This window comes from Boleophthalmus pectinirostris, unplaced genomic scaffold, assembly GCF_026225935.1.
Source record: "Boleophthalmus pectinirostris isolate CB_2022bp ecotype Guang Dong unplaced genomic scaffold, ASM2622593v1 HiC_scaffold_17, whole genome shotgun sequence".
Lineage (NCBI taxonomy): Eukaryota > Metazoa > Chordata > Actinopteri > Gobiiformes > Gobiidae > Boleophthalmus > Boleophthalmus pectinirostris.
Window position 1 is genome coordinate 37,553,857 of NW_026571115.1, and position 22,192 is coordinate 37,576,048.

Here is a 22,192-nt window from a genome sequence, read left to right on the forward strand (position 1 = left end):
GTGTGTGTGTGTGGTGTTGTGTGTGTGTGTGTGTGTTGTCGGTGTGTGTGTGTTGTCGGTGTGTGTGTGTGTGTGTGTGTGTCGTGTGTGTGTGTGTGTGTGTGTCGGTGTGTGTGTGTGTCTGTGTGTGTGTGTGTGTGTGTTTCGTGTGTGTGTGTGTGTGTGTGTGTGTGTGTGTGTGTGTGTTGTCGGTGTGTGTGTTGTCGGTGTGTGTGTTGTCGGTGTGTGTGTGTGTGTGTGTGTGTGTGTGTGTGTTGTCGTGTGTGTGTGTGTGTTGTCGTGTGTGTGTGTGTGTGTGTGTGTGTGTGTGTGTGTGTGTGTGTTGTCGTGTGTGTGTGTGTGTGTGTGTGTGTGTGTGTTGTCGGTGTGTGTGTGTGTGTGTTGTCGGTGTGTGTGTTGTCGGTGTGTGTGTGTTGTCGGTGTGTGTGTGTTGTCGGTGTGTGTGTTGTCGTGTGTGTGTGTGTTGTCGGTGTGTGTGTGTGTTGTCGGTGTGTGTGTGTTGTTGGTGTGTGTGTGTGTTATCGGTGTGTGTGTGTGTTGGTTGTGTGTGTCGGTGTGCGTCAGATGCCCTCCCTCCCTCCATCGTGTTCACACTTTCCCGTTAACGTGACGTCGTGTTTGTGTTTCAGAGGAGGAGGGGCGAGAGGGGCGGGGCCTCTCTAAAAGGGGCGGGGCCATGGAGGGCTACGGGCAGAAAGGGGGCGGAGCCTTTGACCTGATGACGTTCCTGAAGCAGCCAATCACAGTCCTGCGTCTGCTCAGCTGGGTGAGTCACATTTAAACAAATCTACAAATATCCACATCGATAAATCCACATCGATAAATCATACATTTACACACACATTTACACACATTTATACACACATTTTTACACACACATTTACACACACACACATTTACACACATTTACACACACATTTACACATTTACACACATTTACACACACATTTACACACATTTACACACATTTACACACATTTACACACACATTTACACACACATTTACACACATTTACACACACATTTACACATTTACACACATTTACACACATTTACACACATTTACACACACATTTACACACATTTACACACACACATTTACACACACACACACATTTACACACACACATTTACACACATTTACACACATTTACACACACACATTTACACACACACACATTTACACACACACATTTACACACACATTACACACATTTACACACACACACACATTTACACATACATTTACAAACATTTACACACATTTACACACACATTTACACACATTTACAAACATTTACACACATTTACACACATTTACAAACATTTACACACATTTACACACATTTACACACACATTTACAAACATTTACACACACATTTACACACATTTACACACACACATTTACACACACATTTACAAACATTTACACACACATTTACACACATTTACAAACATTTACACACATTTACCCACACACACATTTACACACACACACACACATTTACACACATTTACACACACATTTACACACATTTACACACATTTACACACACATTTACACACATTTACACACATTTACAAACATTTACACACACATTTACACACATTTACACACACTTACACACATTTACACACATTTACACACATTTCATTTACACACACATTTACACACACACATTTACACACATTTACACACACACATTTACACACACACATTTACACACACATTTACACACATTTACACACACACATTTACACACATTTGCACACATTTACACACACACACACACATTTACACATACATTTACAAACATTTACACACATTTACACACACATTTACACACATTTACAAACATTTACACACATTTACACACATTTACAAACATTTACACTCATTTACAAACATTTACAAACATTTACACACACATTTGCAAACATTTACACACACATTTACACACACACATTTACACACATTTACAAACATTTACACACATTTACACACACATTTACACACATTTACAAACATTTACACACATTTACACTTACACACATTTACACACACACATTTACACACATTTACACACACACATTTACATTTACACACATTTACACACACACATTTACACACATACATTTACACACATTTACACACACATTTACAAACATTTACACACATTTACAAACATTTACACACACACATTTACACACATTTACACACACATTTACACACATTTGCACACATTTACACACACATTTACACACATTTACACACACATTTACACACATTTACATACATTTACACTTTTACACACATTTACACACACATTTACACACATTTACAAACATTTACGAACATTTACACACATTTACAAACATTTACACACATTTACACACACATTTACACACATTTACACACACATTTACACACATTTACACGGAAAAACATGAATCAGAAGTTACACAAACCGACAGCGACACTTCAGACTAAAGAACAAAATTCTAACACAGCCTCGGGTCAGCGTCTGCCTCAGGTCGTCGCTCTGGTCGCGGCCGCCTCAGGGGCAGACAGAGCGGTGCCTCAGGTCGTCGCTCTGGTCGCGGTCACTTCAGGGGCAGACAGAGCGGTGCCTCAGGTCAGCGTCTGCCTCAGGTCGTCGCTCTGGTCGCGGTCGCCTCAGGGGCAGACAGAGCGGTGCCTCAGGTCGTCGCTCTGGTCGTGGTCGCCTCAGGGGCAGACAGAGCGGTGCCTCAGGTCAGCGTGTCTCTCTGGTCTCAGGTCTTCGCTCTGGTCGTGGTCGCCTGCGTGTCAAACGAGGGCTTCGTGAACCGTCCGGACTCGCCGCTCTCCGTCTGCGTGTTTAACGGAAACGCTGGTGCCTGCGGCCTGGCCCAGGGGGCGGGGTCTGTGGCGCTCGTCTTTAGCTCCGCCTCCATCGCCCTCGACCTGCTGCTCCCCCACTTCAGCGCCGCCCGAGACCGAAAGAGACTCGTGACAGCGGATCTCCTCGCCTCAGGTCCTCCTCTCACCTCCTCATCTCAGGTCCTCCTCTCACCTCCTCCTGACCTCCTCGCCTCAGGTCCTCCTCTCACCTCCTCCTGACCTCCTCGCCTCAGGTCCTCCTCTCACCTCTTCACCTCAGGTCCTCCTCCTGACCTCCTCACCTCAGGTCCTCCTCTGACCTCCTCACCTCAGGTCCTCCTCCTGACCTCCTCACCTCAGGTCCTCCTCCTGACCTCCTCACCTCAGGTCCTCCTCCTGACCTCCTCACCTCAGGTCCTCCTCTCACCTCGCCTCAGGTCCTCCTCTCACCTCCTCGCCTCAGGTCTTCCTCTGACCTCCTTTCCTCTCCTTGACCTCTCCTCAGGTCCTCCTCCTGACCTCACCTCACCTCAGGTCCTCCTCTGACCTCCTCACCTCAGGTCCTCCTCCTGACCTCCTCACCTCAGGTCCTCCTCCTGACCTCCTCACCTCAGGTCCTCCTCCTGACCTCCTCACCTCAGGTCCTCTCCTGACCTCCTCACCTCAGGTCCTCCTCCTGACCTCCTCACCTCAGGTCCTCCTCCTGACCTCCTCAACTCAGGTCCTCCTCTCACCTCGCCTCAGGTCCTCTCCTGACCTCCTCACCTCAGGTCCTCCTCCTGACCTCCTCATCTCAGGTCCTCCTCCTGACCTCCTCACCTCAGGTTCTCCTCTCACCTCGCCTCAGGTCCTCCTCCTGACCTCCTCGCCTCAGGTCCTCCCCTGACCTCCTCACCTCAGGTCCTCCTCCTGACCTCCTCACCTCAGGTCCTCCTCTCACCTCCTCTGTCTCGTCTCCTCGTCTTCGTCTCCTCTGACCTCTGTGCTCCTCTTCCTCAGGCGTGTGGAGTCTCCTCGTCTCCTCGTCTCCTCGTCTTCGTCTCCTCTGACCTCTGTGCTCCTCTTCCTCAGGCGTGTGGAGTCTCCTCGTCTTCGTCTCCTCTGACCTCTGTGCTCCTCTTCCTCAGGCGTGTGGAGTCTCCTCGTCTCCTCGTCTTCGTCTCCTCTGACCTCTGTGCTCCTCTTCCTCAGGCGTGTGGAGTCCTCTGATCGTCTCTCTCTCGTCTTCGTCTCCTCTGACCTCTGTGCTCCTCTTCCTCAGGCGTGTGGAGTCTCCTCGTCTCCTCGTCTTCGTCTCCTCTGACCTCTGTGCTCCTCTTCCTCAGGCGTGTGGAGTCTCCTCGTCTCCTCGTCTTCGTCTCCTCTGACCTCTGTGCTCCTCTTCCTCAGGCGTGTGGAGTCTCCTCGTCTCCTCGTCTCCTCTGACCTCTGTGCTCCTCTTCCTCAGGCGTGTGGAGTCTCCTCGTCTCCTCGTCTTCGTCTCCTCTGACCTCTGTGCTCCTCTTCCTCAGGCGTGTGGAGTCTCGTCTGGTTCGTCTCCTTCTGTTTTCTCGCTCATCAGTGGCAGATCACGTCGGTGGAAAATGATCCTCTGAGCGAAGGAGCCGACGCCGCTCGAGCCGCCATTTTATTCAGCTTCTTCTCCATCTTCAGCTGGGTACAAACCGGGACTAAACAGGGACTAAACCGGGACTAGACTGGGACTAAACCGGGACTAGACTGACTAGACTGGGACTAAACGGGACTAAACCGGGACTAGACCGGGACTAAACCGGGACTAGACTGGGACTAGACTGGGACCGGGACTAGACCGGGACAAACCGGGACTAAACCGGGACTAGACGGGACGGGACTAACTGGGACTAGACTGGACTAGACTAAACCGGGACTAAACCGGGACTAAACCGGGACTAAACCGGGACTAGACTGGGACTAGACTGGGACTAAACCGGGACTAGACCGGGACTAGACCGGGACTAAACCGGGACTAGACCGGGACTAGACTGGGACTAAACCAGAACTAAACCAGGACTAAACCAGAACTAAACCAGGATTAAACCAGGACTAGACCAGGACTAAACCAGGACTAAACCAGAACTAAACCAGAGGACTAAACCAGGACTACTAGACCAGGACTAGACCAGGACTAAGCTAAACCAGGACTAGGACTAAACCAGGACTAGACCAGGACTAGACCAAGACTAGACCAGGACTAGACCAGGTTTAAACCAGGACTAAACCAGGACTAAACCAGGACTAAACCAGGACTAAACCAGGACTAAACCAGGACTAAACCGGGACTAAACCAGGACTAAACCGGGACTAGACCAGGACTAAACTGTACTACAAATACTACTGCTCTACAGGACTAGTGCAGTAGTATTTGTAGTACCTGTAGTACTTGTAGTATTTGTAGTACTTTTACTTGTAGTACTTTTCTGTTTTGTTGTCTCAGGGAGGTCTCACTCTTCTCTCTATGGAGCGAATCAAACGAGTCGAGTTTGAAGAAGAATACGACAAACTCTTCACTCCAACCGGCCAATGAGAGTGCAGCATTTACTCCCCCGACCAATGAGAGCGCAGCATTTACACCCCCGACCAATGAGAGCGCAGCATTTACTCCCCCGACCAATGAGAGCGCAGCATTTACACCCCCGACCAATGAGAGCGCAGCATTTACTCCCCCGACCAATGAGCGCAGCATTTACACCCCCGACCAATGAGAGCGCAGCATTCACTCCCCCGACCAATGAGAGCGCAGCATGTACTCCCCCGACCAATGAGAGCGCAGCATGTACTCCCCCGACCAATGAGAGCGCAGCACCTCAGACCAATCACAGCAGAGACCCGCCCCCTTTGTTCCGTTTCATATTTAAATTTAAACTAAATAAATTTGAATAAAAAGTTTTTATTTCACATTTGTATTTTGTTTTTATTCATTTTTACACAAAACACGTTTTTATCAAAGAATCATTTAAAATAAAAACTCAAAATAGCAAGAAGCCTGAACCGGAGAGAACCAGAGGGCGGGGCTCCAGGTGAGAGGGCGGGGCTCCAGGTGAGAGGGGAGGGCGGAGCTCCAGGTGAGAGGGCGGGGCTCCAGGTGAGAGGGCGGGGCTCCAGGTGAGAGGGGAGGGCGGGGCTCCAGGTGAGAGGGCGGAGTCTGAGGCTCAGGTCACTGTGAGATCCAACTCCTCGTCTTCATCAGGAGGAAGACTCACCTCTGTCACCTGCACAAAACAGAACTTCAGAGACAGGGACAGACAGGGACAGACAGGGACAGACAGGGACACACCTGTAGAAAATGCTCCTGCTCCTCAGGGTCAAACTGATGAAGCTCCTTCAGATCCACCATCACTTTACCATTTCCTGAACAGACACGAGAACACGAGGAGAACACGAGGAGAACATGAAGAACGTCAGAAGAACATCAGAGGAACGTCAGAAGAACATCAGAGGAACATCAGAAGAACATCAGAAGAACGTCAGAGGAACGTCAGAGGAACATCAGAAGAATGTCAGAGGAACATCAGAGGAACGTCAGAAGAACATCAGAGAAACATCAGAAGAACGTCAGAAAAACATCAGAGGAACATCAGAAGAACATCAGAGGAACGTCAAAGGAATGTTAGAAGAACATCAGAGGAACGTTAGAAGAACATCAGAAGAACATCAGAGGAACGTTAGAAGAACATCAGAAGAACGTCAGAGGAACATCAGAGGATCATCAGGGGAACATCAAGGGAACACAAACCAAGTAGAACCAGCAGAACATTGGAGAACGCCTGGACCAGAGCCTTTTCTCTCACGGCTCTCTGCAGACGCCCACGAGCGAGTAACATCTCCACAGGGTCTGAGGGTCAGAGGAGGAGAGGGTCAGAGGGTCAGGAGGTCAGGAGGTCAAAGGGTCAGGAGGTGCGTTGTACCTGAGCAGGTGAGCGTTTGCTGGAGCACAGCGGCGCCTCGGGTCGTGACCTGGTGGAAGGGGAAGTGCAGCTGCAGTAAACACCCGAGTCTCAGAGCCACGCCCCCAGAGTCCGGGTCCAGGTCCGGGTCCAAGTCCTGGTCCGGGTCCAGCTCCTTCAGCTGCGGCACCGACAGGGTCAGAACGTCAGAACAAAACCAAAACCTGCCCCCTCCCCCCTAACCCCTCCCCTTCTCCCTAGCCCCTCCCCCTAGCCATTCCCTCCCTTAGCCCCTCCCCTAGCCCCTCCCCTCTCCTGAGTGTCTCACTGTGATGATGTCAGAGCTCCAGCCGTTGAATCCCAGGATGTGATTGGCCAGATTCAGACAGTGGGCGTGGCTCAGCGGCGCGCTGCGGGACAGGAAGTGCGGCGTCTTCTTCGAGCTCAGACGCACCTGAAAGAAGACGGGAGGGCATCTGACGCAACTGATATCTGCAGCGCGAGACACGAGGGAGACGAGGGAGACGAGGGAGACGAGAGGGAGACGAGGGAGACGAGGGAGACGAGGGGAGACGAGGGGAGACGAGGGAGACGACGAGGGAGACGAGGGGAGACGAGGGAGACGAGGGAGACGAGGGGAGACGAGGGAGACGAGGGAGACGAGGGAGACGAGGAGACGAGGGAGAGAGGGGACGAGGGGAGACGAGAGGGAGACGAGGGAGACGAGGAGAGACGAGGGAGACGAGGGGAGACGAGGGAGACGAGGGGAGACGAGGGAGACGAGGGAGACGGAGAGGGGAGACGAGGGGAGACGAGGGAGACGAGGAGACGAGGAGAGACGAGGGGAGACGAGGGGAGACGAGGGAGACGAGGGAGACGAGGGAGACGAGGGGAGACGAGGGAGACGAGGGAGACGAGGGGAGACGAGGGAGACGAGGGAGACGAGGGAGACGAGGGAGACGAGGGAGACGAGGGAGACGAGGGAGACGAGGGGAGACGAGGGGAGACGAGGGAGACGAGGGAGACGAGGGGAGACGAGGGGAGACGAGGGGAGACGAGGGGAGACGAGGGGAGACGAGGGAGACGAGGGAGACGAGGGGGAGACGAGGGGAGACGAGGGAGACGAGGGGAGACGAGGGAGACGAGGGAGACGAGGGAGACGAGGGAGACGAGGGGAGACGAGGGAGACGAGGGAGACGAGGGGAGACGAGGGGAGACGGGAGAGACGAGGGAGACGAGGGAGACGAGGGGAGACGAGGGGAGACGAGGGAGACGAGGGAGACGAGGGAGACGAGGGGAGACGAGGGGAGACGAGGGAGACGAGGGGAGACGAGGAGACGAGGGAGAGAGGGGAGACGAGGGAGACGAGGGGAGACGAGGGGAGACGAGGGAGAGGGGAGACGAGGGAGACGACGGGGAGACGAGGGGAGACGAGGGAGACGAGGGAGACGAGGGAGACGACGAGGGAGACGAGGGGAGACGAGGGAGGACGAGGGAGAGAGGAGACGAGGGAGACAAGGGAGACGAGGGGAGACGAGGGAGACGGGGAGACGAGGGAGACGAGGGAGACGAGGGAGACGAGGGAGACGAGGGAGACGAGGGAGACGAGGGAGACGAGGGAGACGAGGGAGACGAGGGGAGACGAGGGAGACGAGGGAGACGAGGGAGACGAGGGGAGACGAGGGGAGACGAGGGAGACGAGGGAGACGAGGGGAGACGAGGGGAGACGAGGGGAGACGAGGGAGACGAGGGGAGACGAGGGGAGACGAGGGGAGACGAGGGGAGACGAGGGAGACGAGGGAGACGAGGGGAGACGAGGGGGACAAGGTGACGAGGGGAGACGAGGGGAGACATGGGAGACACGGGAGGACATCTGACCTTGAGCGGCCGGTCCTGGAGCGGGCGGCGGGAGGGCATCAGGGTCTTTCCGTCCGTCTCTCTTTGGGCTCGAGCCGCGTGACCAGACGAGAAAAACTTCACCAACGCCGAGAAAAATCCAGGAGACGAAGGTGAGATCTTCAGGAGGTAAAGAGGCCCGAAAGACGAGAAGAGGGACGAGAGGGAGACCTGAGGAAGAGGAGGAGAAGAAGAAGAGGAGGAAGAGGAGGAGGGGAGAAGAAGAGGAGGAGAGAGGAGGAAGAAGAAGAAGAAGAGGAGGAAGAAGAAGAGGAGGAAGAGGAGGAGGGAGAAGAAGAAGAAGGAGAGGAAGAAGAAGAAGAGGAGGAGGAAGAAGAGGAGGAGGAGGAAGAGGAGGAGAGAAGAAGAAGAAGAAGAAGAGGAGGAGGAAGAGGAGAGAAGAAGGAGAAGAGGAAGAAGAAGAGAAGAAGAAGAGGAGGAAGAAGAGGAAGAGGAGGAGGAGGAAGAGTGTATGTTCATATTTATTCGTTGTGTCTCGATTCTGCGACTCACAACGTCCGAAACTCAAACTTCACCAAACTGCAACGACAAAACTAAATCCAACAACAAAACAATGTTCAACAACTGTGTGTGTGTGTAAAGACGTGTGTGTGTGTGTGTAAAGGTGTGTTTGTGTGTAAAGGTGTGTTTGTGTGTAAAGGTGTGTTTGTGTGTAAAGGTGTGTTTGTGTGTAAAGGTGTGTGTGTAAAGGTGTGTTTGTGTGTAAAGGTGTGTGTGTAAAGGTGTGTGTGTAAAGGTGTGTTTGTGTGTCATGTTCATGTTCTCACCAGGAGGACATGTTCAGGTTGAGAAGCCTCCAGGTTCCAAACAAACAGAGTTTTACTGTTCTCCACTGGAACCACAAACTCCACCACCTCCACCTCCACCTCCTGCTCCACCTTCTGCTCCACCTGCTCAACCTCCTGCTCCACCTCCACCTTCTGCTGCACCTCCACCTCCTCCGGCTCCACCTTCATCATCTACATCTGCTGCTGAAACACAGGAGAGAATCAGAGGAAATGCAAACTCCAACATCTTCATCAGCTCCACAGCTCCTGAAACGAACGAAACGAAACGAGACGAGACAAACACCGCGCAAAAGAAAACTCTGCACTTTCACAAACTCACTTTGTCTCCTCAGTGTCCCGTGTCCTCCTCCGTGTCCTCCTCCGTGTCCCGTGTCCTCCTCAGTGTCTCGAGTCTGTGGGAAGTCAAACTGTTCACATTTACGGCTCTTTTTAACACGTCGACACTTTATTTGACATTTAAATGAATTTATTAAAATCATATTAAATTATGATTTGACGCGTCTAAAAGCGCCGGGTGATTTTGATCCATGTGATTTTGATCCTTGTGATTTTGATCCGTGTGATTTTGATCCATTTGATTGTGATCCTTGTGATTTTGATCCTTGTGATTTTGATCCTTGTGATTTTGATCCGTGTGATTTTGATCCATTTGATTTTGATCCGTGTGATTTTGATCCTTGTGATTTTGATCCTTGTGATTTTGATCCGTGTGATTTTGATCCGTGTGATTTTGATCCGTGTGATTTTGATCCGTGTGATTTTGATCCGTGTGATTTTGATCCTTGTGATTTTGATCCTTGTGATTTTGATCAGTTTGATTTTGATCCATTTGATTTTTTTTTATCCTTGTGATTTTGATCCGTTTTATTTTGATCCATTTTTTTTTTGATCCTTCTGATTTTGATCCATTTGATTTTGATTTGACTCAGATTTTCCAGTCAGTGAAGTTAAATTGTTTTCATCCAAACACGGATTAAAACAAAGAGTCCAGACGAGCACTGATCTTTGTTCACTTCACTCTGAATAAACAAACGTCACACTGTGTAAATTTGTCTGCCGCATTTAAATCCACCTCAGTGTGTTTGTCTTTTCAGTTTGTCGCTCATTAAACTCATTATTTATCTATTTGTTTACATTTGTCACATTAAAAACCACAAACTCGGCGCGTTTCCTTTTTGTGCCGCTGCATTTTTCTCCCAGCAGATGGCGCCAGGAGCCGAGGACGGACTCGGACTGTTTTCAATGTTGAGCTGTGACATTTGAATAAACTGTTGCTGTGGAAAAAACATCACAGGCAAATTAGACCCATGTTGTCTTTGTTAAGAGCACTTTTTTTTTTTTTTTTTTTTTTACTTAATCATTCTTTTCTTTTTCAGCAATAACACAGCGGTTTAAATCAATGCAAACGTTTCCATTTTCTTTTTTTTTAACAATATAATTTTGTAAAAAAAAAAAAAAAAAAAGGAACATAATTAAACTCTTTATACCAGAGTCACTTCTGCTGCACCAACGACGCAAAAAACAGGTTTCATAATAAACAAAGACATTCAGAAATGTGGGACTTTTGAATCCTTAAAGAGAACGTGACTCAGTGTCCTCCTCAGTGTCTGTCCTCCTCTGTGTCCTCCTCAGTGTCCCGTGTCCTCCTCATGTCTCCTCAGTGTCCCGTGTCCTCCTCAGTGTCCCGTGTCCTCCCTCAGTGTCTCCTGTGTCCTCCTCAGTGTCCTCGTGTCCTCCTCAGTGTCTCGCGTCCTGTCCTCCTCAGTGTCCCGTGTCCTCCTCAGTGTCCCGTGTCCTCCTCAGTGTCCCGCGTCCTCCTCAGTGTTCGCGTCCTCCTCTGTGTCTCGCGTCCTCCTCTGTGTGTCCGTCCTCTGTCCGTGTCCTCAGTGTCTCGTGTCCTCCTCAGTGTCCGTGTCCTCCTCAGTGTGTCCTCCTCAGTGTCTCGTGTCCTCCTCAGTGTCCCGTGTCCTCCTCTGTCGTGTCCTCTCAGTGTCCCGTGTCCTCCTCAGTGTCTCGCGTCTCCTCAGTGTCTCGCGTCCTCAGTGTCCGTGTCCTCCTCAGTGTCTCGTGTCTCCTGTCCTCCTCTGTGTCCGTGTCTCCTCCTCCTGTGTCTCCTCATGTCCGTGTCCTCGTCCGTGCTCCGTGTCCTCCTCTCAGTGTCTCGCGTCCTCCTCAGTGTCCGTGTCCTCTCAGTGTCCCGTGTCTCCTCAGTGTCTCGTGTCCTCCCGTGTCTCGTCCTCAGTCCGTGTCTCCTGTGTCCCGTGTCCTCTCAGTGTCTCCGTCTCCTCTGTGTGCTCTCCTCTGTGTCTCCGTGCCTCTCAGTGTCCCGTGTCCTCCTCAGTGTCCCGTGTCCTCCTCCGTGTCCTTCTCAGTGTCTCGCGTCCTCCTCAGTGTCCCGTGTCCTCCTCCGTGTCCTTCTCAGTGTCTCGCGTCCTCCTCAGTGTCCCGTGTCCTCCTCCGTGTCCTTCTCAGTGTCTCGCGTCCTCCTCAGTGTCCCGTGCCCTCCTCAGTGTCCCGTGCCCTCCTCCGTGTCCCGTGTCCTCCTCCGTGTCTCATGTCCTCCTCCGTGTCTCGTGTCCTCTCAGTGTCTCGTGTCCTCCTCCGTGTCCTCCTCAGTGTCTCGCGTCCTCCTCAGTGTCCCGTGTCCTCCTCAGTGTCTCGTGTCCTCCTCCATGTCTCGTGTCCTCCTCCGTGTCCTCCTCAGTGTCTCGCGTCCTCCTCAGTGTCCCGTGTCCTCCTCCATGTCTCGTGTCCTCCTCAGTGTCTCGTGTCCTCCTCAGTGTCTCCGTGTCCTCCTCAGTGTCTCGCGTCCTCCTCAGTGTCTCGTGTCCTCCTCCGTGTCTCGCGTCCTCCTCCGTGTCTCGCGTCCTCTCTCCGTCCTCCTCCGTCCTCAGTGTCTCGTGTCTCGTGTCTCGTGTCCTCCTCGGTGTCTCGCGTCCTCCTCCGTGTCTCGAGTCCTCCTCGGTGTCTCGCGTCCTCCTCTGTGTCCCGTGTCCTCCTCAGTGTCTCGCGTCCTCCTCTGTGTCTCGCGTCCTCCTCCGTGTCTCGTGTCCTCCTCCGTGTCTCGTGTCCTCCTCAGTGTCTCGTGTCCTCCTCCGTGTCTCGTGTCCTCCTCAGTGTCTCGTGTCCCTCCTCCGTGTCTCGTGTCCTCCTCAGTGTCTCGCGTCCTCCTCAGTGTCTCGCGTCCTCCTCAGTGTCTCGTGTCCTCCTCAGTGTCTCGTGTCCTCCTCCGTGGACACTAAAAGTGGTTTGGACATGATTTCAGGCAGCAGTGATCTCATATAGAAATCATTTTCTATCAATAATATTTTTAATCTGGTTAAATAAAGTCTGGGCTTTTTATTTTCTTTAAACAGACAAAACAAAACTTCTCATGTTCAGATCCTCGTCTTTTCTTTTCTGCAGTAAAACAAAAGTTTGTTCGTGGAGATTTGAGCTCAACAGGAAATTTGAAGAAAACAAACATGAATTTTGAGGATGTGGTTGATACTAGGGATGAGCATGATTAGTCAATTAATCGATAATTGATCATTAAGAATTTCATCGATTACGTTCATTTTAATGGACAAACTGAATGTATGTTTGTGTGTGTTGTGACCAAACAGGTGTGTACATGTGTCTCTGCATCAGAAGGAGCGAGACACAAACAGTGGGTCAGTCTGTAACGAACTGAAGCACAAATGTGGATTTAACCAGGATTTGTAGAAGAAATTCCACACTTTCCGTTGCGTTGGGACAAGTGTGAGTCCATGTGCACAGTGGATAAAGCAGCACATATGTTTCTGTGTCCAGTGGGAAAAAGTTTTTCCAGGTGAGAGTCGCTCAATGTGGATGACGAGGCCCCGCCCCCCTCCCCCCGTACGCTGTCCTGGTTTTGACAAACACAAATCTGGTCACACTGACCTGTATTCACCTGAGTCATGTCTTTTAATCCAACACAAGTTGAACCACATCAGCGACACAAGAGCTGGAGTTTTATCTTCACTTAGTTTATGTAAATTAGCGATGCGGTTTTAAGTTTTGTTGATGTGGCTCTAGAGTCGTTACGGTTTATTTGTCGTAAAGTTGAATTTATTTATGCAGATAGTAATAATAATGATGATCATTTTAAACAAAGGGACAGTGTCAGCATCACCTCCAGTCTCTCGCTCTAAAACCTTCAAATCAGGCAAGAAATCTCGGGGTAATAATGGACTCAGACTTGAACTTTAACAGTCACATAAAATCAATAACATCTGCCGCCTTTTACCATCTAAAAAACATAGCAAAAATCAAAGGTTTACTGTCTAAATCAGACTTGGAGAAACTTATCCATGCATTTGTCTCCAGTAGGTTAGACTACTGTAATGGTCTGCTCACTGGTCTCTCCAAACGAGCTGTGAGACGCTGCAGAACATCCAGAACATCCAGAACGCTGCAGCTCGGGTCCTGACTCGAACTAGGAAGTACGAGCACATAAGTCCTGGTCTCAGGTCTCTGCTCTGGCTCCTGTGGCTCAGAGACTTTAAAGCAGCTCTGTTTGTACAGTGTTCTCCATGTCCGAGCACCAAAGTCCATCTGTGACATGTTAGTGTCATATGAACATCTCACACTCTGAGGAGCTCAGGGACGACCTCCTGCTGGTGCCCAGAGTCACGACTAAACAAGGGGAGTCAGAGTTTCAGGTTCATGCAGCTAAAACCTGGAACAGTCTGAACATGTGAGACAGACTCTTCTGTGACGCTGTTTAAATCCAGACTCAAAACATTTCTGTTTAACTGTGCATAAAACTGAAAGGTTTTCATTCCGCACTCTTCTCTCCAATTTATGTCTCTCTTTTTTCATTTTAATCTTCATGATTAGTTATGTTTTGATTTGTTTTTATTATGATTTTAATGTATTTCTTATTCTGTAAAGCACTTTGAATTACTTTGTGTACGAATTGTGCTGTACAAATAAACTTGCCTTGCCTAATATAAAAACGTTAATGATTAATCGATAATCGATCGTTAATTCTTCCGACGATCGATTAAGAAAATTTCATCGAATGCCCATCCCTAGTTGATACATTCATGTCGTTTTAAAAAACATGACAATATCAAGTAATCCAAAGTACTCAGATTACATTACTCACCTTAAGTAACTTTTGTATGTAACTGTTGTATGTAATCTGTAATCTGTAATCTGTAGGGGATTACATTTTAAAAGTGACCTTCAATACACCGCGGGAGTCTGCGGGGCTGTGGACAGAACATCACACACCAGACTGATGTTGCAGTGGGACAGTGGAGCAGATCTGGTTGTTTCCATGTCCCAGTAAAAAAGCGTTTGTAAAATCAGGGGTCACAGGAGTCTGTGTCCAGGCTTTTGTAAGAAGGTGAGGGAAACATAAATGTGCACAGGGAGGTTTGTGTTGTTCTTCTGGACTCTTTGTCTTTAACTCCACTGGAGAATCAGAGGATACAACGCTTAGACGCGTCAAATAAAAAGTTATCGTGTTAAAAACTGGGTGTAAATGTGAACAGTTTGGTTTCCCTTACGTGTCCTCCGTGTCCCGTGTCTTCCGCGCGGGCCCGACACTTTCACTCGTCTTTTCTTCGTGTTTTTTCGTCTCTTTTCTCTCCGTGTGTCACGTGGTTTTGTTTACTTCCAGATCTGTTTCCCGCTGTTCCGCGAATGAGGGCGGGGCTTGGAGTGAGGGCCAATCATAGAGAGGTAGAGTGACTGACAGGACGGTGGACCAATCACGGGGGAGTATCCGGAGATTTTTTTTTTTTTTTTTTTTTAATAAACGTGAGAAACTTTGATCGGTGGACTGTCTGGTTTTATCTGAGTTTTCTTCAATGTCCTGGACAAAATCTGCGCCCGGACTCATTTTAACAACACGTGTCTGTAATAAAAGTGTAAATAAAAACACGTGTCTGTAATAAAAGTGTAAATAACGACAGGTTGTCCTGGTTTAGTCCTGTTCACAACAGTTAAAATACTGTATTTCAGTACAAATGTTACTAATAAAATATTTAAAATAATATACTACTTGATAAAAAAAAAAAAAAAAAAAGAAAAGGAGCTTTAGACAAACAACATTTATATTTTTATACATCTGTAAAAAAAACAACACATATCCACAGGATTTTAGCGAGCATCAGCCAGTCTTCATCTCAGCTGCATTTCAGACAGTGGGTTTTTCACGAGTTATAATGGGTTATAATGAGCAAATCCATCCAAGTCACGGTGACGTTAAACTTACCGGTAAATACTGTAAACATACCAAGGTGTTGCCTGTAAACACGAACATTAATTGATGCTGGAAGCTGCATTAAACTGTAATGTGTAACATTTCATTGGCTGTGACGTCTGTAACCAGGACAGTTTGGTGTTTGGTGTAAACTGGGACATTTCAGCGTCCAGAGGAACTTTTGGTGGCATTTCATGCGAGAAATACAGCTGAAGGTTCAGACTGACTGATGCTCGCTGTGGCTGTAGCCGTGAATGTTTTAATCTAAACACAAAGAGAACCTGATATTTGCTCATTAGCCCTGGGAGAACGTTACGTCGGATGTTGCCAACTGGCTCCACTATGTTTTCTAACATATAGGTGCAATGTCCCGTTCAAAGGAGGTGTTTCTACACAATATTATACAGCAGCGTTCGGTTCCCGAATTCAAGACATTTTACAATAGATTTTAATTTAACCCTCTTTGTTGGTCGCTGTTGTAGCTTCTTGTGCCATTACTCTGTTTTTACCCTCTGCTACAAACTTAAACATGCGCAGTCTTGATCTTGATCGATGTTTCTTCTGCTCGATGAATAATGTCTGTGAAGTGATGACGGATTTTTGACAGTAAAGTTCCGTCTGTGAATTCGTATTCGTACTGATGAAAGTGTAATCGTAAATTTTCATTTGGTGATTGTAATTCATGACGTCGTAATTTTTCAATTCGTATTCTGATGGATAAAATACACACAATATATTTTATGTACGACTGGACTCATTTGAGAGTTTACAAATATTTTATGCGCAAATACAGCCAAATATGCACAGATTTCCCACATACGCACGGATTTCTATTTTATGCGCACAAATATTTTTGACAGCTTTCTTACTCCATAGAGCCTCCTCTATGGAGTAAGAAAGCTGTCAAAAATATTTGTGCGCAGGTTCAGTCTTTAGCGCCTCCTTCTGGAGGGAGTGTGTTTGGTCTCACATTATTGCGCCCTCTGCTGGACACAGTGGGAGTTTGATCTGAAAAACTTGGTGTTTTCAGGTCGACAGAACCGAGTCGGTGCCGATTCCTCCAACGAATCTCAAACCGAAAATCACAAGAACACAGCTTCAGAGGAGACCTGGTCCAGTCCTGATCCAGACCTGATCCAGTCCTGGTCCAGACCTGATCCAGACCTGGTCCAGACCTGATCCAGTCCTGATCCAGACCTGATCCAGTCCTGGTCCAATCCTGGTCCAGTCCTGGTCCAGTCCTGGTCCAGACCTGGTCCAGTCCACCTGGTCCAGTCCTGATCCAGTCCTGATCCAGTCCAGTCCTGAATCCAGTCCTGGTCCAGTCACACGTTGGGTCTGATGGCGGCGTAGTTCTTAACGACTCCAGAGAATCGGACGATCCGGATCTCGGGATTCAAAAGTTTAAAATCCTGCCACAAAAACTCTGGAGATAAAACCTTCGAGGGTTTGTTCTCCCAGAAATATCTGGAACACAAAAGTATACAAAAATATAAAACACACAAAAATATAAAAACACACAAAACTACAAACACAAAAATAAAAAAATACTGCAGTTACACAGTAATACCACACACACACACACACACACACACACACACTCACACTCACTCACTCACTCACACTCACACACTCTCAGGCTGCCCCCCACCTCCCCCCTCACCTGTCCGTGCGGCTCCTCACCTGTCCGTGCGGCTCCTCACCTGTCCGTGTGGCTCCTCACCTGTCCGTGCGGCTCCTCACCTGTTCAGGTGGCTCTCCTCCTGCCAGGCGGCCTCCACTCCTTCCTTCTCGTCGTCTCTGAAGTTCTTGGAGCAGGTCTGGGTTAAGACCAGGACTTGGTCCACGTTTCCTCCGAAGGCGCCGCCGCAGTAATAAAAGTCTCCATCAGAGGGCGCCATGTAGGCCCTGGACTCAGGACGCCGCTCGTACGGGAACCGACTCCGCCCATCGCGATAGTAACCTGCAGGGTCAAAGGTCAAACTGTGGGCTGAAGAGGGACAGTCCCGGTCTAGTCCCAGTCCAGTCCAGTCCAGTCCCGGTCCAGACCTGGATGCACCACGGCGACCCGGTCGCTCAGGCTCTCGGGGCCCCAGCGTCCGTGGAATTTGGAGTCGACGTCGAGACAGAAGACGTAGTGAGTGGAGCCGCTCAGCTCCAAGAGCAGAGCGTGAATCATCTCCATCCGACGAGCCGAGATCTCCTGCCAACGCCGAGACGACGGGACCACCCGGACCGAGACCTGGACCACATCACAGACCACAGACCAGGGTCAGACCAGAGACCAGACCAAACCAGACCAGAGACCAGACCAGAGACCAGAGACCAGAGATCAGAGACCAGAGATCAGAGACGATCAGAGACTAGAGACTAGAGACCAGTCCCGGTTCAGTCCAAGTTTAGTCCCGGTTAAGACCCAGTTTAGACCCAGTTTAGACCCAGTTTAGACCCAGTTTAGACCCAGTTTATTGCTGGTTCAGTACCTGTCGTCCTGGGGCCTGTTGGATCTTGGGGACGTCTTCGGGTCGATCGGTGAAAACGTAAATGTGAACGTTAAAACCAACGAAGAAGAACTGCTCCGAGGTCAACAGGAAGTCCTTCAGGAACTGCACGTACCTGAGGAAGAGGAGAAGAAGAAGGAGGGGTCAGGGGTCAGGGAGGGTCGGGGGGGGGGTCACAGGTCAAAGGTGACTGACTTCCCGACGGCGAACACGGTGGCGGCGATGGTCAGGTTCTGGGGTTTGAAGATGGCGTCCATCAGCACAGGGTCAAAGGTCGACTCCCAGACGACGGGGGCGAGCCAGGGCGTTACCGTGACGACGTCATACGCCTGAAACCAAAACAACACCGCGTGACCTTCGACCTCCTCAAAACGCTCGGCTCCACCTGCCGACACGGCGACCGCGACACGACGACCGCGACACGACGACCGCGACACGACGACCGCGACACGACGAGACGCGACACGAACGACGGCGGGTTTATTTTATTTATTCACATTTTACTTCGAAAATAAACAAAAAACAAACACTTTGACGCCGAGAGGTTTTTGTTTGGAGAAAATAATCTGAAAACGACACAAACGACCAAAAACGAGATAACCAATAAATAACACATTTATTACAATTGTCATGATCACTGAAGAACGATATATATAAATAAAGTAGTTAATTAAAATATCATCATCATCATTTTCCCTTCGGTTCAGTCGAGATCAAAACTCCACGTGATTCTAGTGCAGGTGTGTGGAGTTTAAAAACACACTGGAGCACTTCCTGTGTCACCACATGATGACATCACGAGGTGGAACAGAGTGTTTTCTCCGCTGAGTCTGGAGACACGGGAAAAAGCGACACTCGTAGAGCAGAAGAAGTACTAGTACTTTGACTCCAGAGCGTTAAAGTACTAGTACTTTGACTCCAGAGCGTAAAGTATAGTTGAGTCACACGTGTCTAAAAAACAACCTGAGGCAATTTGAAGAGAAAAAAATGCAAGAGACGACGACGACGACTAAACCTAAAACCTAAAAATAAAAACTAAATTAAAATTAAACTCTACCAGTGTACGATGCATAAGGTGGGACTGTTGATGTTGGTGGAGACAGGTGTGGACAGGGTAGACAGAGACAGGTGGAGACAAGGTGGACAGGTGTGGAACAGGTGTGGACAGGTGGAGACAGGTGGAGACAGGTGTAGACAGGCAAGGTGTAGACAGGTGGACAGGTAGACAGGTGTAGACAGGTGGAGACAGGTAGACAGGTGGAGACGTAGACAGTGGACAGGTGACAGACAGGTGGTAGACAGGTGTGTAGACAGACAGGTGCGGGCGTCTCACCCGTTGGTGATGCTCGGTTGTTCGTACTGGATTCTGAAAAACAGTTTTTCTGTTATGGGACGAGTTTCATCCAAATCAGTTTAACGTTTCAAAAGTCTCATTCTGACCGGTGCGGCAGGGTGGCGGGGGCGGCAGGTGCAGCAGGTGTGGCGGGGGCGACAGGTGCGGCATGATTGGACCAGTGTGGAGCTCGGAAAAAGGCAAATTCAAAATTTAGATTTCTGAGTCCTGGTTTAGTCTGGTAAGTTAGGGTCAGGGGTCAGGGGTGGGATTTGGGTCAGGAGTTGGGGGTCAGAGGTCAGGGGTCAGATTCCTTTTGTTCTGTCCTCACTGAGACATGAGCAGCTTGAGCTCGAGTTAAACTCTGACTCAGTGACGAGACAGAAAGTACTCGAGTACTCTCAGTGATCAGCCCAGATCCACTGGGAGCAGAACATGAAAACAAATACAGGAAAAATCATAAATTCAGATCCGTTTTCATCGTGAGCAGATGATCTGAGGACACTACAAAGAAAATAACAAACAACTGACTCATTTCAATAAAAACATCTTTTTAACTCACTCCCACTTTTTTTAAGTTATTTATACACCAGAAAATTTCCCAAATTAAATGTACAAACGTTTCTGTACGAGCGTCGCTTCTGTAGGAGCTGCACCAAGACCAAGTTCACACTGAAACAAATTTGCATCTCGTCGTATCAGAAATGATCTGTGTCCACACTCGTCACTTCTGTGTCCGTGGTTCTTTTCTCTCCCAAAACTTTGACACATTTGTTTCTGTTTTACATAAACTAAACATTAAATCACATGACTCATTTGCATAAACTAATGTGTGTGAGAAAAACTGTTGTTCTTTGTGTCTGATGTGGTTCAGTTTGTGTTGGACTAAGGAACAGAGATCGTGGAATATGAAGTGTATTCTCCCTGTGTCAGAGGGGTGTTCTTCTGGTAGTGTCAGAGGGGTGTTATCTCTGTGGAGGGGGTTTTCTCTGTGTGACAGAGGAGTGTTCTATCTGTGACAGGGGTGTTCTCTCTGTGTCAGAGGGGTGTTCTCTGACTGTGACGTCAGAGGGGTGTTCTCTTGTGACAGAGGGGTGTTCTTCTGTGTGAAGAGGGGTGTTCTTCTGTGAAGGGGGTGTTCTCTTGTGTCAGAGGGGTGTTCTCTCTGGACAGAGGGGTGTTTCTTCTTGCTGGCGAAGAGGGAGTGTTCTCCTTGTGAAACTTTTCACAATTAACGTGTGCAGGTGTGCACACACACACGTTAGTGATGACATATTGTGTGTCTTAGTGTTTTGTGGTGAGTGAGTTGGTGGTGACAGACACACGTCAGAGTATCAGAGTTTTCACACAGTCCCCATCACACTGTACTCACATACACACTAGTGTGAACCAACCACTCACATACACACTAGTGTGAACAGGGCCTGAGTCTGATTTTTAGCCATGTGAGTCCGTTGTGTTACGTTTTGTTTTGTTGTGTTGCGTTGTGTTGCGTTGTGTTGCCTCTTGTTGCCTCTTCCGTATTTTCAAACTTCCTGTTCCACAGACTGGTGTGGATTTCCAAAATAAAAGCACAGATTTCAAAATAAAAGTATCTGCATTAAACTGAACTAAAAAAACAAAACAGCTTTAGATTTTTCACTTAAAATGATCCAAATAAAAAAAGAAAAACACAGAAAACATTTTACTTTTGAACAAGTCTCCAACCTGAAAAAAAAAAAACAGAACTAAACCAGGTCTAAACCAGGACTAAACCAGGTTAACCAGGACTAAACCAGGACTAAACCAGGACTAAACCTGGTCTAAACATGAAGAGGCCTGACCTGGTCTGGTCCTGGTCGCAGTGGGTCTGGACTCTGTAGATCTGGGACACGTACAGGAGCCTGGGGACACACGGGGAGGGCATCTGACTTAATCTCACACGTGATTAAAGAAAAAAAACAAACTGAACAAAATGAGTCAAAAAATATTTCAGTTTAGATAAAACCACTGAGGAAGAGGAAGGAGAGAGGTAGGAGTTAGGAAGTAGGAGATAGAGGATATGAGGTAGGAGACACAGAGGAAAAAGTTTTGTGTTAAAATCGACTCATTTCATTTTCTCAGAGTTTATCTGAGTCACTCTGTTCTAGAGTGAATTTAACACTTGTGTAAATGGGAAAGGATTTCTCCACTGAGTCTGGAGACACGGGAAAAAGCGACACTCGTAGAGCAGAGAGTACTAGTACTTTGCTCCAGAGCTCCAGACTAGTACTAGTACTGTACTCCAGAGCGTTAAGTACTAGTCTTGACTCAGAGCGTTAAAGTACTAGTACTTTGACTCCAGAGCGTTAAAGTACTAGTACTTTGACTCCAGAGCGTTAAAGTACTAGTACTTTGACTCCAGAGCGTTAAAGTATAGTATTTTACTCCAGAGTGTTAAAGTACGGGTGTGCGCAGTGTCACAAATACAGAAACAAAGTTGAGTCACACGTGTCTAAAAAACAAACTTGAGGCAAATTTGAAGAGAAAAAAAAAGAAACGAAACGACGACGACGACAATCTTTATCTTGTGTAAATGTTCATGAAGTAACACTGTGTAGAGTTATCCTGATTTAACTCAACAACTCACAGAGGGGTTTTATTTTGACACTTTATTTGAGTTAATTTAAGATGAAATGGTTTTCTGTG

General features: G+C 48.5%; 3 protein-coding genes across 5 annotated transcripts in view; 1 reads left to right on the top strand and 2 right to left on the bottom strand.

Moving 5' to 3' along the window:
• Positions 1-5,710, top strand: part of syngr1a (synaptogyrin 1a) — a 10,022-nt gene extending 4,312 nt beyond the window's left edge. Inside the window, exons 2-5 of the mRNA XM_020929410.2 lie at positions 630-766; positions 2,781-3,018; positions 4,376-4,521; positions 5,320-5,710. Of these exons, the coding sequence (XP_020785069.1) occupies positions 677-766; positions 2,781-3,018; positions 4,376-4,521; positions 5,320-5,409 (564 nt within the window). The 5' untranslated portion in view covers positions 630-676 and the 3' untranslated portion in view covers positions 5,410-5,710. The remainder of the gene's footprint in view (positions 1-629; positions 767-2,780; positions 3,019-4,375; positions 4,522-5,319) is intronic.
• Positions 5,711-5,852: 142 nt separating this feature from the next.
• rdm1 (RAD52 motif containing 1) lies at positions 5,853-15,140 on the bottom strand. Of its 3 annotated transcripts, XM_055152501.1 has the most exons (10): positions 14,994-15,140; positions 9,794-9,866; positions 9,454-9,654; positions 8,648-8,836; positions 7,098-7,223; positions 6,791-6,950; positions 6,619-6,717; positions 6,160-6,233; positions 6,013-6,094; positions 5,860-5,967 (listed from the first exon to the last, which is right to left on the bottom strand). In XM_055152501.1, the coding sequence occupies exons 3-9, from the start codon at positions 9,643-9,645 to the stop codon at positions 6,035-6,037; spliced, it is 900 nt and encodes a 299-aa protein (XP_055008476.1). In that variant the 5' UTR covers positions 9,646-9,654; positions 9,794-9,866; positions 14,994-15,140; the 3' UTR covers positions 5,860-5,967; positions 6,013-6,034. The 3 variants fall into 3 exon arrangements, with proteins under 3 accessions (XP_020785062.2, XP_055008475.1, XP_055008476.1); XM_020929403.2 differs by having other exon boundaries at positions 5,853-6,094; XM_055152500.1 differs by having other exon boundaries at positions 5,853-6,094; positions 9,454-9,657.
• A 1,308-nt stretch (positions 15,141-16,448) lies between these two features.
• On the bottom strand, positions 16,449-19,696 carry LOC110164356 (globoside alpha-1,3-N-acetylgalactosaminyltransferase 1-like). Its single transcript, XM_055153125.1, has 6 exons — positions 19,633-19,696; positions 18,388-18,577; positions 18,175-18,307; positions 17,741-17,933; positions 17,435-17,654; positions 16,449-17,158 (listed from the first exon to the last, which is right to left on the bottom strand). Exons 1-6 carry the CDS (start codon positions 19,694-19,696, stop codon positions 17,017-17,019), a joined length of 942 nt encoding a protein of 313 aa, XP_055009100.1. The 3' UTR covers positions 16,449-17,016.
• Between the last annotated feature and the right edge of the window lie 2,496 nt (positions 19,697-22,192).

What these genes read in the sequence shown, in the direction of transcription:
- LOC110164356 (XM_055153125.1), bottom strand. Translation starts at nt 19,696, where the DNA reads ATGCCGCACCTGTCGCCCCCGCCACACCTGCTGCACCTGCCGCCCCCG. An exon ending in ACCGTGTTCGCCGTCGGGAA is followed by an intron (nt 18,308 to 18,387) that starts GTCAGTCACCTT and finishes CCTCTTCCTCAG; the next exon opens with GTACGTGCAGTTCCTGAAGG. An exon ending in GAGGAGAGCCACCTGAACAG is followed by an intron (nt 17,159 to 17,434) that starts GTGAGGAGCCGC and finishes TTTGTGTTCCAG; the next exon opens with ATATTTCTGGGAGAACAAAC.
- rdm1 (XM_020929403.2), bottom strand. Translation starts at nt 9,645, where the DNA reads ATGATGAAGGTGGAGCCGGAGGAGGTGGAGGTGCAGCAGAAGGTGGAG. An exon ending in AACCTGAACATGTCCTCCTG is followed by an intron (nt 8,837 to 9,453) that starts GTGAGAACATGA and finishes CCTCTTCCTCAG; the next exon opens with GTCTCCCTCTCGTCCCTCTT. An exon ending in TGTTCTGCTGGTTCTACTTG is followed by an intron (nt 6,234 to 6,618) that starts GTTTGTGTTCCC and finishes GTGTCTGTTCAG; the next exon opens with GAAATGGTAAAGTGATGGTG.